The sequence below is a fragment of the Hypomesus transpacificus genome, chromosome 20, assembly GCF_021917145.1.
Source record: "Hypomesus transpacificus isolate Combined female chromosome 20, fHypTra1, whole genome shotgun sequence".
NCBI lineage: Eukaryota > Metazoa > Chordata > Actinopteri > Osmeriformes > Osmeridae > Hypomesus > Hypomesus transpacificus.
Genome location: NC_061079.1, coordinates 718,391 through 735,753, shown reverse-complemented (window position 1 = coordinate 735,753; position 17,363 = coordinate 718,391). Strand labels below are relative to the sequence as shown.

The 17,363-nt window shown below is 49.4% G+C and overlaps 2 protein-coding genes across 2 annotated transcripts; both read right to left on the bottom strand.

The window, feature by feature from the left end:
• Positions 1-3,482: 3,482 nt before the first annotated feature.
• On the bottom strand, positions 3,483-9,526 carry htr3a (5-hydroxytryptamine (serotonin) receptor 3A). The gene is made up of 9 exons (XM_047043165.1): positions 9,369-9,526; positions 9,047-9,210; positions 8,381-8,425; positions 8,016-8,125; positions 6,967-7,136; positions 6,682-6,842; positions 5,555-5,765; positions 4,636-4,869; positions 3,483-4,442 (listed from the first exon to the last, which is right to left on the bottom strand). The coding sequence occupies exons 1-9, from the start codon at positions 9,436-9,438 to the stop codon at positions 4,147-4,149; spliced, it is 1,461 nt and encodes a 486-aa protein (XP_046899121.1). The 5' UTR covers positions 9,439-9,526; the 3' UTR covers positions 3,483-4,146.
• A 1,375-nt stretch (positions 9,527-10,901) lies between these two features.
• htr3b (5-hydroxytryptamine (serotonin) receptor 3B) lies at positions 10,902-17,096 on the bottom strand. The gene is made up of 9 exons (XM_047043166.1): positions 16,907-17,096; positions 16,169-16,332; positions 15,882-15,926; positions 15,324-15,433; positions 14,943-15,112; positions 14,579-14,736; positions 12,813-13,023; positions 11,400-11,609; positions 10,902-11,167 (listed from the first exon to the last, which is right to left on the bottom strand). Exons 1-9 carry the CDS (start codon positions 16,938-16,940, stop codon positions 10,902-10,904), a joined length of 1,368 nt encoding a protein of 455 aa, XP_046899122.1. The 5' UTR covers positions 16,941-17,096.
• Between the last annotated feature and the right edge of the window lie 267 nt (positions 17,097-17,363).

Genomic DNA, 17,363 nt, shown 5'->3' with positions numbered 1-17,363 from the left:
AGTGCTTCACTGCTGCTACTTTGACTTCATCCCTGGTTCTCCTGGTCCCTCCTGGTCCTGAGGGAGGTTAGGGGAGGCTGGGGGGGAGGTTAGGGGAGGCTGGGGGGGGAGGTTTGGGGAGGCTGGGGGGGAGGTTAGGGGAGGCTGGGGGGGAGGTTAGGGGAGGCTGGGGGGGAGGTTTGGGGAGGCTGGGGGGGGAGGTTAGGGGAGGCTGGGGGGGGAGGTTAGGGTAGGCTGGGGGGGAGGTTAGGGGAGGCTGGGGGAGGTAAGGGGAGGCTGGGGGAGGTTAGGGGAGGCTGGGGGGGAGGTTAGGGGAGGCTGGGGGGGGAGGTTTGGGGAGGCTGGGGGGGAGGTTAGGGGAGGCTGGGGGGGAGGTTAGGGGAGGCTGGGGGGGAGGTTTGGGGAGGCTGGGGGGGGAGGTTAGGGGAGGCTGGGGGGGGAGGTTAGGGTAGGCTGGGGGGGGAGGTTAGGGGAGGCTGGGGGAGGTAAGGGGAGGCTGGGGGAGGTTAGGGGAGGCTGGGGGAGGTTAGGGGAGGCTGGGGGAGGTTAGGGGAGGCTGGGGGGGAGGTTAGGGGAGGCTGGGGGGGAGGTTAGGGGAGGCTGGGGGGGAGGTTAGGGGAGGCTGGGGGAGGTTAGGGGAGGCTGGGGGGGAGGTTAGGGGAGGCTGAGGGTGGTTAGGGGAGGCTGGGGGGGAGGTTAGGGGAGGCTGAGGGAGGTTAGGGGAGGCTGGGGGTGGTTAGGGGAGGCTGGGGGGGTGGTTAGGGGAGGCTGGGGGAGGTTAGGGGAGGCTGGGGGGGAGGTTAGGGGAGGCTGGGGGGGAGGTTAGGGGAGGCTGGGGGAGGTTAGGGGAGGCTGGGGGGGAGGTTAGGGGAGGCTGAGGGTGGTTAGGGGGGGAGGTTAGGGGAGGTTGGGCGCCACAGGGGTGGGAGAGGCTGTGTAAGGGCACGGTGAGGAGAGCTGGGGGAAACGTAACTTCCCCTAAAGGGGTTGTGTGGTGCCTGCAGCGCCCCCTGCTGGATGGCTGAGGGTGGTAAACCCCAGTTGGATACTTGAGATGGGGAAGGGGGAGGAATGTGTCCAATAGATGAAGATTCACCGAGACTTAACGGATATTCAGAGTCGATCTAATTCGTTGGGCGTGTCGGAATGGCCTAGGCTAACAAAAACACAATCTGTTGCGTGTGTGTCCCAAAGATTGATTTGAATCCTGCCTGTCAGTCAGTGCAAGACAGTGTGCCAGTCGGCTCAGTTCAGCCTCCCAGCCACACAGTCCCACCCCCACCACATCACACCACACCACAGTGTTAATGTTTAGCGACTTAGCATCCAGGCTGCTCTCACTTCTCTCCAGCTCAAGCCCCCTGATCCCCTCTCATTACCGGGCTTCTAAATGCCCTCATTAGACCGTCTGGAACGAGCACCATCATCTCTACAACCTCAAATTGTCGTTAGCTGGTTAACGGGGTGAGACGTGACTGGTTCCACTTTTCATACTTTGACGACGACACGAGCCTGGTGATTCAACGTGGGTTGGGTTTATCAGATAAGCTTTGTTAGTCAGATCCACTTTGATACAGTACATTTGAATGGGTCTCTCTTTCTCTCTCTGCCTCTGTCTCTCCTTCCCTCTGACACACACCACACACACAGACACATGATTTCTGTCGCCACACTGGCTACACACGAGCCCCTCCACTCTGCCTCTGCTCCCTGTCCCCCCCGGCAGGAGAGATGAGGACAGGCAGGCAGGCAGGCAGGCAGGCAGGCAGGCAGGCAGGCAGGCAGGCAGGCAGGGCAGGCAGGCAGGCAGGCAGGCAGGCAGGCAGGCAGGCAGGCAGGCAGGCAGGCTGCACTCCCCAGACATGGTCAGACAGGTGATCTACTTGTCTGGACTGACTGCAAATACCTACCGAATACGACAGGCATGTTAGCTGGAAGTGCGAGCTTCCAGCTTCTCAAATTTTTACATCAAACCATTTCAAAATGACTTTGGTATGTACTAGTAGAGTGCAAAACTCTTAGCTTGTGTTACAGGAAATGTAGCATTCCCCTGCCAGAGAAGAATTATTTTTTTAACGTGTCTTTTTTCGTTTTTTTTTTTCTACATGGACCATGTCTGAGTCTCTCTCAGAACTGACCGTACCAAGTTAATAAAGCTGGGAGGGCTGTTCGTCTGCTAGACACTAATAGGAGACAGGAGAACTACTCTCTTCAACTCCCTGTTATTAGGGGCCAGCCTTTATCCATCCCTCCATTCCTCCTTCCCTCCACCCCAGTCTGAGGAGTGCAGGCGGGCTGTGCAGGGCTGACCTTGCGTTCAGAACAGGACACTAATGAGGCACGTTATTCCCTGCGTTCCTGTGCTGCTCATCAGTAAACAGTCTGCCGGTGCTGGAGATCTGGTTTGATTTCCAGAGCTTCGTGAGGCCTCCCATGGTGAAGATGCAAATAACCGAACAAGTCTTTTTATGACCTGTATCGTTAGATATAGATATTTATCATAGCAGACCAACAGGGGGTGCTCCAAGTGGACAGGTGAACTAGACTTGTCCAAAAAACAACAACTGAAGTGATTTTGTTTAGTTACAGTTTTAACACGTGAATAGAAAGACAACGTGTTCCGACTGAGTTAATTAAGTCGTATGTATATTTGTGTTCTGCGATCAGGTAACAGCTCCCTCAAGTGGAGCCTCGTGGCACTACAGGTCTTCTCTGGGCTCCGAGAAGCTGGCTCTAGTCTGAAGAAAAACTGAAGTTGGCCTCCACACAAGGTCCACATCCCATTTGTAAATAAACATTTCTCACTGATCCACCAGGTCAAAAATGTCGACCAAACCCGTCCGCGATGAACTGAACCTCAAACACGAATCCGCCTCGCTGGATGTGAGCTGCTTGTCCTCAGAGCGTCAGACGGCAGGATGGGGTTTCATGAAGAACACCAGCATAGTGAGACCACGCCGTAACTCAAATCCAATAAGTACATCCTCAGCTGTCCATCGAGTGACACGCTCCTGTAGTCTTTCTCTGAGTCGGGATCATTCAGCAGCGGCCCGCTGAACCACAAACAGCCCTGGGCTCTGGCTTCACATCGATTCTATTGGAGTCAATGTGCCCATTTACTGTGGGACGGATTCTCGCTTTAATTATGTAGGGTGTCAATGGCATTTATCCAATCAGGGAGCAAACTCGCTGAGTGCATTGCCAGCAAGGTAAAAATCTTTACGATTAGTACATTAGTGTCAGTTTGCAGGCTCGAGGCATCACTGGGAAGAATGAATACTCACCACTCATTTGGAGGAGGGGGGGGGGGGGGGGGGGAATTAATGATGTGGCATGGCACCACGCCATCTAGTGGTGGGGTTGTGTACGGCAGGGCCTTTAAAAGGATATTACGTCAATATCGTTTTATGTTATCATTAACTACGACCTTTTTTCGGTAAACATATTTTAATAGGTGACTGTGATGTCCTTTATTAATAGATTGAGTCCAACATTTTGTATGTGTAAGAATAATCTAAAATACAATTATGCCAAATGTAATATAGTGACTTGTTCAAGAGTTAAGATGGCAACGACAACAGCAATACAGTCGACACACAGGAAACAAGCCAGTGAAATTCTACTACAAAACACAAAACTCTCAAAATACTTTAAATACACATGTCAGAGTATATGTGTTATGTCCAAACATGTAACATTTTAATCTGAAGTCTCCTGATTCTCCAGTCAGTATAGAATACATTCCTAACAGCATCAGTCAGACACAGTTCAGGCTCTACGTTCATATTTTACATCGACAGCCAGACCCACTGTCCACAAGCTCCTTTTTGAACTCAGACGCTCCATCTCTGTAATACCCACCCCAGCACATCCCTCCTTCAACACCCTAACCTCCGCTCAGTCCAGGGGCGTGGCTTTCACTATACACGGGTGGGACTTGGTTGGGACTGAAAACGGCGAATCTGCCCCCCCCCCCCCCCATACACACACTCTTTTTACGAAGAAAATTACATTTAACGGGCCGCGTCCAAACCTCTGCCCCCACCACGCGTGCCTGAAAACCATCCCCCTAACCTTCGCTCCATCAGACCATTGTTAGTCATTGATATTAAACCCTTCCTGATGCACAGCGCCCCCTGCAGGCTGTCAGGCGTACTGCCAGACCGACCACAGGGTGCCCAGGGTGATGCTGTAGGCCAGCACAGCCAGCAGGTATACCCTGAACAGCAGCACGTCCAGGACGTAGCCCACCTGGAGCCACTCCTTGGCAATGTCGCGGCACTCGTCTCTCCTCTCCAGGAAGAGGCGTATGGAGCAGATCTCCTGCAGGATGTTCTCCATGACCGGTGGGGTGGGGTCCCTGGCAGGGGGCAGGCCCAGGCCCAGGCCCAGGCCTCGCTCGCCGCGCCCCCCCTGGGGGTGCGGGTGGTGGCTGCAGCGTGCTGTGGGGGGACAGGGAGGGCAACGGTGAACGTTCCCAACAAGGTTCTCTCTGAAGGAGTGACCACCACACACACCTCCATCTTCACACCCTCCCCTCAGCCCCACCCTGCTCTTATCTAACCTCCCATTTGTCCTCTATCCTTAACTCCATCTATCCATCTCCTCCTCTATTACCTCCCTTCCTCCCTGTACCTGCACCAGTGCTGCTCTCCTTGTAGATGTCCACTTGGGGCTCGTGGGCCAGGACGGGACACAGCGTGTGTTTGCTGCGGACGCAGAAGAGCGAGGCGGCTCTCTCCAGCAGCAGGCGACGCAGCCAGGGAGGCACGCGGCGCTGCAGGTCCTGCTTGTGCACCAGACGCACGATCACCACTGTCTCTGTCAGGCTGATCACCAGCAGGGCCATGCACACCACGAAGTACACACCTGGAGGGGGGAGGAGAGAGACACACACAGACAGACAGGTGGAGAAACACAGAGAGGAACACAAGTTCACGCTAACATCAACACAAAGACCTGTGAAGATGATCTACAGACCTTTGGGGGGTCAGATGGATGAGAGGTTAGGTAGTCGGGCTATTAATCAGAAGGTTGTTGGTTAGATGCCGGAGAATGTCCCTGTACTTACTGTAAGTCACTCTGGATAAGAGCGTCTGCTAAATGTAAATGTAATCTACAGCACAGGCTCCTAACATAGTTCACCAGGAAGTTACAGATCCCCACTCCTTCATCAGACACTGCCACACACCCATCCCCATCGCCTGCCACTCCTTCATCAGACACTGCCACACACCCATCCCCATCGCCTGCCACTCCTTCATCAGACACTGCCACACACCCATCCCCATCGCCTGCCACTCCTTCATCAGACACTGCCACACACCCATCCCCATCGCCTGCCACTCCTTCATCAGACACTGCCACACACCCATCCCCATCGCCTGCCACTCCTTCATCAGACACTGCCACACACCCATCCCCATCGCCTGCCACTCCTTCATCAGACACTGCCACACACCCATCCCCATCGCCTGCCACTCCTTCATCAGACACTGCCACACACCCATCCCTCTCCCCTGGCCCAGACCAGGGCGCTGGCCGACCCCCTCACCTATGAGAGGCGTCCCGATGGCTGTGGCGGGGAGCGTGTCGGACACGATGATGAGGAACACGGAGTAGCCCAGCAGCAGCGTGATCTTGAAGGAGACCCTCTCTCCACTGTCAGGAGGAAGGTAGAAGCCCACGATGTCCATGACCATGAGGAAGATGCTAGGCAGGAGCAGGTTCACCGTGTAGAACAGGGGCCTCCGCCGGATCACCACCTGCAGGATGGACACCAACGTCAAGCAGGTCTCATCGACAGACCTGCCAAGTGAGGAGCATGACTCATCATCTATGATAGAGATAGTGTGTTTTTGTTTGTTGAGAATACAGGAAATGTGGGGAGGGAGAGGGAGAGAGGGCATGACATGCAGTAAAGGCCCTGGGCTGGATTCGGACCGAGGCCTCGGCCTACGTGGTGCGCACGTTAGTCCGGTGAGCCACCGGGGCATGAGCGCCATGATTAAGTCATGTGACAGGAAACACAGACGATGAAAAAGAAATGATGTCCGCCTCGTCTTTGTTGGATTATTCAATGCGTCTTTCGGAGAAAAGTCGAAATTTCTCTGACCTTTGAGGTCTTGGAGGTATTCTGTTTCATGCAGGTGTCCAAGATGCTGTTATACACCTGCTCCACACTGTCAGAGATAACGAGGCCTCGAGAGAGACGGGGCGGGGGGGTCAATGAGAACACCTTTTATCCTCCATCTCCCATCATCCTCTGCTCTCATTGGAAGTGTTTTCAAAACAACTCTGCGCTCCAAGAAATTTGTGTCGATATCTGGGAACTCTGAAACCAGAGGGCTCATTTGAATGGCATGTAAATATTAGCTAAAAGACTTGACTCTCAAAGCTTTTTAATACAGAGACTAAGTGTTTGTTGTGGTTATTAATATTCTTGGAGCATAGTGGTTCAGTCAGGCTATTGATGTCTTTGTCAGCTATGTAAATTAATAATTTGCAAAGGGCCTGTCTTTGCTAAATATCCAAAGACAGTTAAAAAGCATGTCGTATTTGTACATCTCGTTTGTACGTCGCTTTGAATAAAAGCGTGTGCTAAACGACTGAAAAGTACAAAAATGAGGCGTGTGTGTTTCGAAAAGCCCCCAGTCTGACAGGTTTTGGACACGCGCTCACATTGAACTTCATCTCGGCGTAGTAGTCTGAGTTGTCCAGGCTGAAGGACTTGTACTTGGACAGAACGTGGAGAAGTTCCCACTCTCCCTGGTTCATGAAGAGACTCTTGTCCTCCTTCAGGTTCTCCGGACTCCTCATCAGGGTGATGTTGATGTCGTTGACTACAGGAGAGGAGATGGAGGACAACAGGTGCCAGTCAACACACCTTGCTCACAAACTGAGGTTTTCAGCTGGCATTCAAGAGGTGCCTAGGGTTAGGGTTAGTTTTCTCGTTGGTGTTCTTACTGGTGTGGAGCCAGCTCTGGAAGGTGAGACTGCAGTTCTGGAGGTCGAAGGGGAAGTTGTAGATGTTAAGCGTACAGGCGGTGACCACCTGGATGGGCTTGTAGTTCCTCACTAGGCCGTTGTGCCCCACATACACGTAGGGAATGTCTGGGGACTTGCCCACATCCACACTGCAGGACACACCATCAAACACCATTACTGCCCACATCCACACTGCAGGACACACCATCAAACACCGTCACTACACTAGCTATTGTCAGGAAATAACAAAAAATCGCAACTAATGTAAAAAAAAAAAAAAGGAATGAAAAACTATTGGAATCAATACTAACTAAAGCTAAAATCGTAATCACGGTAAATAAAATAAAAAGACAACAAATAATGGTAATTTTGGAGTTTGTGGATTCAAGGATTAGTCGGTTGAAATGTCTAACTGACAGCGAAGCTCCCAGCCCACTCAGTAACGTGGCAGTCTCCCTGTGGAGCGCTCCAGTGGACTGAGGGTTCAGCACCCTGTGGAGCGCTCCAGTGGACTGAGGGTTCAGCACCCTGTGGAGCGCTCCAGTGGACCGAGGGTTCAGCACCCTGTGGAGCGCTCCAGTGGACCGAGGGTTCAGCACCCTGTGGAGCGCTCCAGTGGACCGAGGGTTCAGCACCCTGTGGAGCGCTCCAGTGGACCGAGGGTTCAGCACCCTGTGGAGCGCTCCAGTGGACCGAGGGTTCAGCACCCTGTGGAGCGCTCCAGTGGACCGAGGGTTCAGCACCCTGTGGAGCGCTCCAGTGGACCGAGGGTTCAGCACCCTGTGGAGCGCTCCAGTGGACCGAGGGTTCAGCACCCTGTGGAGCGCTCCAGTGGACCGAGGGTTCAGCACCCTGTGAACAGTCAACAGACAACAACAGGTACTGAAATAACCCGCTAGATCCCAGTGATCCTTACAACTCTACCCTAACCCTAACCCTAACCCTAACCCTAACCCTAACCCAACTAACCCTAACCCTAACCCAACAACAGGTACTGAAATAACCCGCTAGATCCCAGTGATCCTTACAACTCGTTGATGAGGATATCCGGCACCCAGAGGTTGGCGGTGGGGATGGACACCTGCTTCACCTCGTCAAAGTCCTCCGGGTTCCACACAAGGAACTCATCGATCCATTCCTGACACAGTCAGGTAACAAACAAACAAACAAACAACAACAAACAACACCTGGTTACTAGGCGATATCAGCATGATTAGATGATCATACTTTATATTGTGGTACCTGGTTACTAGGCGACATCAGCATGATTAGATGATCATACTTTATATTGTAGATAACAAATCAAAGTGTAATTTTTGGGGGGATCCGTAGATTGTATCTTGGCTGTTATTTACCTACCTGTCATATACAAGTGGTCTTGTTATAGTCTTACCTGTCTGTACCATATGTATGTTGTTAGAACCTGGTTCTTCTCATCCTGGTATAAAAGGAGAATATGGTCAGGGTTCGACAGCATCTCTCACAATCCCTACAGTAACTGTGTCTGGGACATGACTAACCATGGAACATAACACATTAAGATGTAGGTAACGCCGTACACCAACTGTTTATCTAACTGTTTCTGGAATCATTTGTATTATTTATCAAACTGTGAACACATGGTTTACATTAGCAGTAAATCATGAGCAAAAACATTTGCATTTATACAACAACATACACCTCTCAGAAACTCAGTTACAGGAGCCTTCTCTAGATGGATCCTGTTTCTAGGGAAATGTGAGTTTGACTGGATTTCTGTTTGGAATAATAAGAGGTATAGAATAATAAAGTTACTGAAAGTGATAGTGGGCTCCCATACACGATTGTTGTCATCGTTGACAAGAAATATTCTGATGATTTGTCGCTTCCTTTTAAATGGTTAGAGGTTTATACAACTTAATATTTGATGAAGTTACGATCACTTTTGTTGGCGGCTGTAAATGCTGTTATTGAATCAGAAAGTCACCACCAGTTTACCATTAAGTAGACAGCAATACAGTAAGATGGGAAGCGGTGCCATTAATATTGCAAAACTATTTGACAGTAAACTATTGCTTACCACATTAAGGATGGAATATACCATGAGGTCTATGGCCACCATGGTCGACTGACGCCAATCACGCACCGGTCGCACGCCCTTCTTGTACCCCGCGCTCAGGAACTCGGAGAGACGCACCAAGGTGGCGTTGGCAAACCGTCCGGTGTTATTTCCCAGTTTCTTTACTATAAAAGATTAAGTAAACTGCATCAAATGTGTAATTTCATGGTTGGATACTCCGGATACATCTAGATTCCGACCGCTGTGAACTTATTTGACAAACATAAAATACCACAAAATTATTCCTGACATCAGAACTCGCAACAAATGTTCAGTGGCATACCTGTCCCCGCTCGCGCGCCTCCGAGTACCACTAGTAAACCGAGCGATGCCCATAGTGCTGAACATCTCATTCTGCTCCTAATTTCAAATCTGGCGTTGAAACTTGGTTCTATGGGATACAGCCGTACACTGGCGCCGCCCGAAACCAATTTCCTTGTCTTTCCACTGTGACAACCGTTGACTGTAACATCAATTAGTTTAAGTGGTGCTTGCTGGATACAGTATCATGCCTCTTAATGATGTCACAAGGGTGCGTCCGCACTTTGCTTGTTTTTTAGCAGAGAGGTCAAGCTCATGTCGATGTGCACTCTGACTAACATAATTACAGACATTTGACACCGAGCAGAAGGTGTTTTGGGGCCTCAATTCTGTATCATGTCAATCTTAATGCCGCACAGTTTGGAAAATATGTTATGAAATCTGCAACAAAATCGAATTTATCTGAAGAAAACCCAACCCTCTTGCTGATTAACTGCACACAGGCTTGCTGTAGACGATGGCTATTTTATAAAAATGTATAATGTAGTTATGTGGATGGATAACAGGCCCATATAACATGTTGTCATTTAGATCTTTATCACATCTCTCCACGTTGGCATAATATTATAGCGGCAGCGTCACCTCTCTTGCTGAGTGACATTAATCCACTGGTGAGCTGGGCATATGCTGCAATGTTTAATGAAGCTACATGTACTGTAGCACGCAGCCTTACACATAGCCTACTGCACCCTTCAAGTGTTTATTAATTCGTACATGCAAGTAAACGGCTATACAGTTAATAGGAAGGAATAGCAGTTACCAGGCAGATTAATCAAAATGTGTTCCACTGGTATGAATTGTTTAAAATACATGTATTTTTAAAACATGAAAATAAAGTAAGCAATATCTTATATAACGTTATTTCTTTCATGGTGAGTTACATTAGGGTCTTGGTGAAGTTAATGTGAGTCTGTATTGTCAATATCTTATAAACTCTTATATAGCCTAGTTCCCTAAGAGTGTCACACTAGTTCAAATAGCTTTTATTCATAGTAAACCAATAGGGAATAGAGCTAAATGCAATGCTCTTTGAATGCTCTTTATTGATTTTTGTACGTTTTTCAGCGAGCAAAAGGATTGACATAAACGGCTAATTATACCATCACACTGATGTGAGGGAAAATTATCCCAGGGAACTAGCTCGATGTTCGATACGACTTCTCAGCTCAAGAAATGTATCAAACGGAATACAAATATCACCAAATGTCAGTCTGGCATTGAACTCCTCAAATGTAAGAATTCACACTGTATTGCCATGAGGGTTGGGAGTTTAGAAGTTTATTTTCCATCTTAGCAAATGTACAAATACAGTAAAAGCCAGCCAAATACATACATGTTAACACACTGACAGCAATGTAGAAACCAGAGTCAAATTCCTTGTACGTGTATGCGTATTTGGCCAATAAACCAGATTCAGATTCTAAATGACCACACATTTGTAAATAAATATTTATGATAATTCTACTAATGACCCTTGACCCCTGACCCTTGACCCTCAGACGGAGCTCCAGCTGGCCCAGAGCAGCAGCAGGGTCACCGTGTAGAGCGTCAGGACCAGCAGGTACACACGGAACAGGATCAGGTCCACCTTGGAGCAGAGAGCCAGCCAGTCAGCCTGGGCAGAGTCGTCGGTGTCTCCCTGGAGGAGGTGCAGCCGCAGGGAGGTGACCTCCTGGAGGAGCCTCTCCAGACAGGGAGGAGTTTCAGGGGCTTCGCTGAGGGAGAACAAGTCTTCCTCTGGGACCAGGTCAAACTCAAACCCTGGGTCAGAAAACATGTTGTTTTGGGGGGTATTTTTTATGCGTTATTCAATAAAGACAATTGAAGGTAGACAGAAAGGCAGAGGGAGAGAGAGAGAAAAGGAGAGATAGAGAGAGCAACAATGGAAGAACTCCTTGAGGCTCATGGATAAACAGATATATTCCGACACAGACATCTGCAGTAGTGATCCTGAGGAGATTCTGTTTGTCTATCCCCCAAATCCAAAGCGTACCCTCACTCTGGTCCTCGTCGTCCAGGGTTTTGAGGGAGGTGAAGGTGCTCTCCAGGAAGCTCTGGCTGGACGAGCCGTACTTGTCCAGCAGGCAGGCGGACACAGACATCTCCTTCACCTCCTTCTCGCTGTGGTGGAGCAGCTTCACCACCAGGATGGACTTGGCCAGACTGAGAACCAGCAAAGCCATGCACACGGCAAAGAACACACCTGGACGACAGAAGGTGCACGTCACACGCCTCGTCACACGCCTCGTCACACGCCTCGTCACACGCCACACGCCTCGCCACACGCCTCGTCACACGCCTTGTCACACATCATGTCACACGTCATGTCACACGTCACATCACACATCACGCCTCGTCACACGCCTCATCACATGCCTTGTCACACATCATGTCACACGTCATGTCACACGTCACACGCCTCGTCACACGTCATGTCACACGTCACATCACACATCATGTCACACGCCTCGCCACACGCCTCGTCACACGCCTCATCATACGCCACACGCCTCACCACACGCCTCGCCACACGCCTCATCATACGCCACACGCCTCGCCACACGCCTCATCATACGCCACACGCCTCGCCACACGCCTCGCCACACGCCTCGTCACACGCCTAGCCACACGCCTCGCCACACGCCTCGCCACACGCCTCGCCACACGCCTCGCCACACGTCACGTCACACGCCTCGCCACACGTCACGTCACACGCCTTGCCACACGTCACACGCCTCGTCACACGTCATGTCACACGTCACATCACACGCCTCATTACACGCCTCGTCACACGCCTCGTCACACGCCACACGCCTCGCCACATGTCATGTCACACGTCACGTCACACGCCTCGTTACACGCCTCGTCACACGTCATGTCACACGTCACATCACACATCATGTCACACGCCTCGCCACACGCCTCGCCACACGCCTCGTCACACGCCTCGCCACACGCCTCGCCACACGCCTCGCCACACGTCACGTCACACGCCTTGCCACACGTCACGTCACACGCCTCGTCACACGTCATGTCACACGTCACACGCCTCGTCATACGTCATGTCACACGTCACGTCACACGCCTCATTACACGCCTCGTCACACGCCTCGTCACACGCCTCGTCACACGCCACACGCCTCGCCACATGTCATGTCACACGTCACGTCACACGCCTCGTTACACGCCTCGTCACATGCCTCGTCACACGCCTCGTTACACGCCTCGTTACACGCCACACGCCTCGCCACACGCCTCGTCACACGCCTCCTCACACACTTCGTCACACGCCTCGTCACACGTCATGTCACACACCTCGTCACACGCCACACGCCTCGTCACACGCCTCGTCACACGCCTCGTCACACGCCCCTGGGTCGTAGGTTCGAATCCCCCCTGTACGTACTTATGAGGGGTGTTTTGAGGGTGGTGGCTGGCAGCTCGTCCATGAGGTTGACCCTGAACACAGTGTACCCCAGGAGGATGCTGGTCTTGAAGGTGATGCGCGTTCCGCTGTCAGGGGGGAGGTAGAAGCTGATGACGTCCACCACCATCAGGAAGATGCTAGGGATGAGAAGACCCACCACGTACAGTAGGGGGCGCCGGCGGACTAACACCTGCGTGGGAGACGGGGAGGAGGGGTCCTAATACGTTTAGGTTTTTGAGATACATTTTTGGGCATTTTTCATGCTCTGTTGTGAGGTGTGACAGGACAGGGAGGGAGGGGAGGGGGGATATGCAGCGAAGGTCATTTCATTGTAGCGTTTTTCTTTTTCAGTTGCGAACTTTGATCTACCTGCTTGAGAGACACGCAAACAATATAATTCTCTCAAACCAGATCTCGGCTCACAACCCCAATTTACCTCAGTGAACCGATGCATATCAATTGCAATGTTTTCAGTAGAGCCTCTAAAACTCTAAAACACTCCTCCAACAAACAACCTTCTGTCGTAAACACTCTCTGTGCCAACCCGTATAGCATAAAGGTGACCTAATGAGCCAAACCGGCCTCCTTACAGAACACCTATCTCTGAGCTGAATATACGGCTGAGAGCCCTATCTCTTCTATCTAGCAGGCCTCTTTCTCTCCCCCACCTGCAATGGGCTAAAGGCCCATTTTCACCAGGCAGCAACAAGACAGCCATTGATCAGGTCAGTCTCATTACCCGGTGCCTCTCTCTTTATCCCGCCATCCCTCTCTCTCTCTCTCTCCCTCCTCCCGTCCTCCCCTCCTCAGCATGCTAGACAGTCTCATTAGGGCTGTGTCTCTCTCTTTATCCCTCCAACCCCCTCTCTCTCTCCCTCAGCATGCTAGACAACGACTATGCTCCATCTATTAGCATTAGCTCGCTAACCCGATCCATGAGGCTGGGGCCAATCACTTCAACTCCCTCACAGCATGGCGAGAAGCGAGCCAGGGAAGAGGACGGCTAAATCGCCTCGTCGATAGTCAATCGAAGCCGGTTGTCATAGTGCAGTTACAGTCTCGCCGTGGGGAAAAAGGCCATCTGGGTGTTTTCTGTCTTCGGGGTTAGCTGGTAAATCCATGGGTTTAAATTCTATTTCTCACAGCGAAAGTGCAGTGTACTGTCTGAGACGGTTTCCTGGACGAGGTCAACTACCCTCAACCTAGAATATAAAAGACATGGAGCAGATGTAATCAGTCTTCATACTGTTGACGTAGCTCTAGTCCCCTTGTGATCCATATAAATGATGAGGCATTATCCACTTCACATGGTAGCTAATTTAGGTGTTGGTTACGGCAGTAACTTCAACTTTGTCCCAGTTATAGCATGTGACCTACTTTCTGCCAGGATCCTGACTCTGTACTGAACTCACACTGATAACATTGTCAGTGTGGACACAGAGGAGATATTAATATAGCATTTCAGTGTTATTTTTTGTTAACCATATATTCAGTAGCTAGCTAGCTGATCGAGTGGTTATTGTTGCGCTGTAGTAATAGTATTCTGTTTTGTCCAGTGTCGGGTAGCTGAGATGTGTCTAGTAAACACAGGCCTTCCCTTGACTTTGACCTCCGAAACACTGTTTGAACTACGCACTCCCCCTCCCGGGTCTTCAACTCTACCTTCTCCATGCGCTATTTGTAAGTCGCTTTGGACAAAAAATATGAAGAGTAAAAGTTAACAGCTGGCGGAGGTTCACACCCACGTTAAACTGTATGTGAGCGTAGTTCCGGCCGTCTAGGCGTAGCTGCCAGTAGCGGGAGGGCAGGGAGAGGAGGTCCCATTCTCCATCGTTCATGAAGCCTCTCTTGTCCTTGGCTACTGTCTCTGCACTCCTCCACAGCGCTAAGTCCACCTCGCTCACTGGGAACACGGAGGGAGAGGGGGGGGGGGGGGGGCAGAGTTTACAGGGCCATCACTCGATAAGGCCAGGGGGCAATACTAATAAAATTGTCATTGTTGTTGTCATTTTTGTTATAAGGTGATGATGTGATTGTGTTGTTGATAGTGCGGATGATGTGATTATTGTTGTTTATGTCGTGATTCTTGTTGTTCCAGTCGAGTCGGACCTGAGTGAAGCCAGCTCCTGAAGGTGAGGCTGCAGTTCTGCTTGTCGAAGGGGAACGCGTAAAGCTCCAGAGCGCATGCCGAAACCACCTGGATGGGCATGTAGTTCTTCACCGTCCCAGAGGAGTTGACGTAGACGTAAGGGATGGCTGGAGACTTCCCTGCATCCACACTGGAAAAGGACAGGAGGCAGGGAACGAGACTATCTAACCACATGCATCACACACACCATCCCCTCTGTCAGGCAAAGAGCCAAATGTTAAATGTTTCCTATTTAACTTAGGGGGGTGGTTTTGACGGATCTGACAAGAGGTTATGTGACGAAATGCGAGTAAGAATGTTTCTTATGAATGAATGGGGTGTGTGAACAGCATCTGGGTTACAATTCACTGATGATGATGTCGGGGACCCAGATGGCATCAGAGGAGAGGGAGATCTCAGTGATGCCATCAAACTCTTCTGGATCCCACACGAGGAATTCGTCTGTCCAGATCTGACAGACACAGGAAAAAAACATGTTACTGTTTACAAAAAACAGAAACGTGAGAAGTACTATTTTAGCATACTATATTTCCGTACTATTGTATTGGACTGAACACAGTAAAAGTGTAGACATGTACTGTATCCACATCCAACCTTACTGAAACTTTCTGTAAAAAGGACAAACAGCAAAATGGACAGCAGTTTTTACTCAGGGGTGGCTATCAAACATGACAGTGATTAAGCCAACAGACTCATATCCGGACACCACGACTGTCTCGACCACAATGAGGCTCCTGATTATATTTCCATTGAGCTGTTCTTCGTCCTACAATGCCTTTTTCCACCCGTAATGATAGTAAGCGTTGTTATTCCTTGGGGTTGTCATGGCAATAAAGAGGATGCACATTTTGTGGAGGAAGCTTATGGAAACACAGACTCAGTGTGAAGAAGATGCCAACCTGACGATACCAGATGCTTGTGGTGACCTTCTGGGTGTGTCCGTCCTGTAAGAAAGGGACAGTTTGTTCCAGGATCTTTAAGTAATAGCTTTCATATCCTTTATTCTCAGTGTGATTAGACGTTCTCAAAATAGAATATATTCTGGTATCAGTAAATTACACTACTGATACATTGATAATGGAGCTTACAATGCATGTGCTGATAATATAGTCAAAAGGTGTGATAATCACTACAATCATATTCATGTCATAAACTACTGCTATCTTCTTTATTCAGTTGTGTTTACCACATCAAGGAGGGACTGGAGCAGGAGGTCTATGTAGATGAGGCTGGGGCTGCTCCAGTTCTGGACGGGCCTCACACCTCGGTCATAGTTGCGTAACAAGGTTCTGGTGAGCTGGTTCAAGGCTGATCTCTTGGGCTTCTCAGGAACCATGACAACCGAGGAAACTGCAGAGACAGGTGCATCAGAAGCATTGAAAATCCAAATGGAAGAAGAAGTGTTTCAGTTTTACATTCGCCTGCAACTCAGATGTGTACTGACCCATTATAGATGGCTTATGACCAAATTCTAAAATAAATCATGAAACATCAATGAAAAAAATGAAAATACATTATTTCATATAAATATAATATTGAGTAGGCATATAGGAATTTACAAGAAAAGTAATGATAAGGTGGTTTATTTTAATTATGTCAAAATTAACTTTAATTGGAATTAGTTAAAGGCAACAGACAGTTTCAAATGAACAATGTAATTTTTACCCACACAATGTAGGGATAATTAGCCTACGCTAGTAAAAAAAATAAAAAACATCAAATTTAGCACTTTTATTAGCACCTTAAGATTTGTCAAATCTTTCCTGCAAATCTATAGACTATAGCTTAACGGATTTACAATGCAAGGTAGTGTTAATGAACACGTTGTAGGCAATCTCATTTACATTCCTATTTCATCTCAATAAAACAAAACAGATGTTCCCTGACATTTGCATTTGATCGTAATAATAATAACGGACGTTACCTGAGGTGAACAGCAGTAACCACAGCAGAGTCATCTCTGGTGTTCTGGTAAACAGGCAAATATCCCAGAATATCTTCTAAATTGGACCCAATTCTCTTCTTTGAACAGCTATTATATCCGAATCTAAGAATATCTGTTCGTGTAGATAATAGGTTGTGTTTTCCGGCCGGGGCCAGATGTACTACTTTATTTATCCAGGTTGCCAACAGAAATGGACTAGTGTGCAAAGTTTGGGTGCTCTCTGCATTGATTTTCCATTAGCCCGCTCTGGTAAGGTGATATTTAGAGGTTAGAGGAACATCCATCTCTAGGGAGACTTTTTTTTCAAACTTGAAAACATAGTTCCTTGGAGGGCATAAGAAACACCTCACATACATTACTCAAATACTGTCATTATCATAATACATATTTTAGCGCATAGAAAGATTGGCTGGTAATCTAAATATAACTGAATCTG

Bases quoted from the DNA above. Each gene is read 5' to 3' on its own strand.
- htr3a (XM_047043165.1), bottom strand. From the start codon at position 9,438: ATGAGATGTTCAGCACTATGGGCATCGCTCGGTTTACTAGTGGTACTC. The intron at 9,211-9,368 runs GTATGCCACTGA...AATCTTTTATAG, and splicing joins AGGCGCGCGAGCGGGGACAG to TAAAGAAACTGGGAAATAAC. The intron at 7,137-8,015 runs GTAAGGATCACT...TGTGTCCTGCAG, and splicing joins GATATCCTCATCAACGAGTT to TGTGGATGTGGGCAAGTCCC.
- htr3b (XM_047043166.1), bottom strand. From the start codon at position 16,940: ATGACTCTGCTGTGGTTACTGCTGTTCACCTCAG. The intron at 15,434-15,881 runs GTTGGCATCTTC...TGTGTCTGTCAG, and splicing joins CAAGCATCTGGTATCGTCAG to ATCTGGACAGACGAATTCCT. The intron at 13,024-14,578 runs GTGGGTGTGAAC...TCTCCCACGCAG, and splicing joins ACGCTCACATACAGTTTAAC to GTGTTAGTCCGCCGGCGCCC.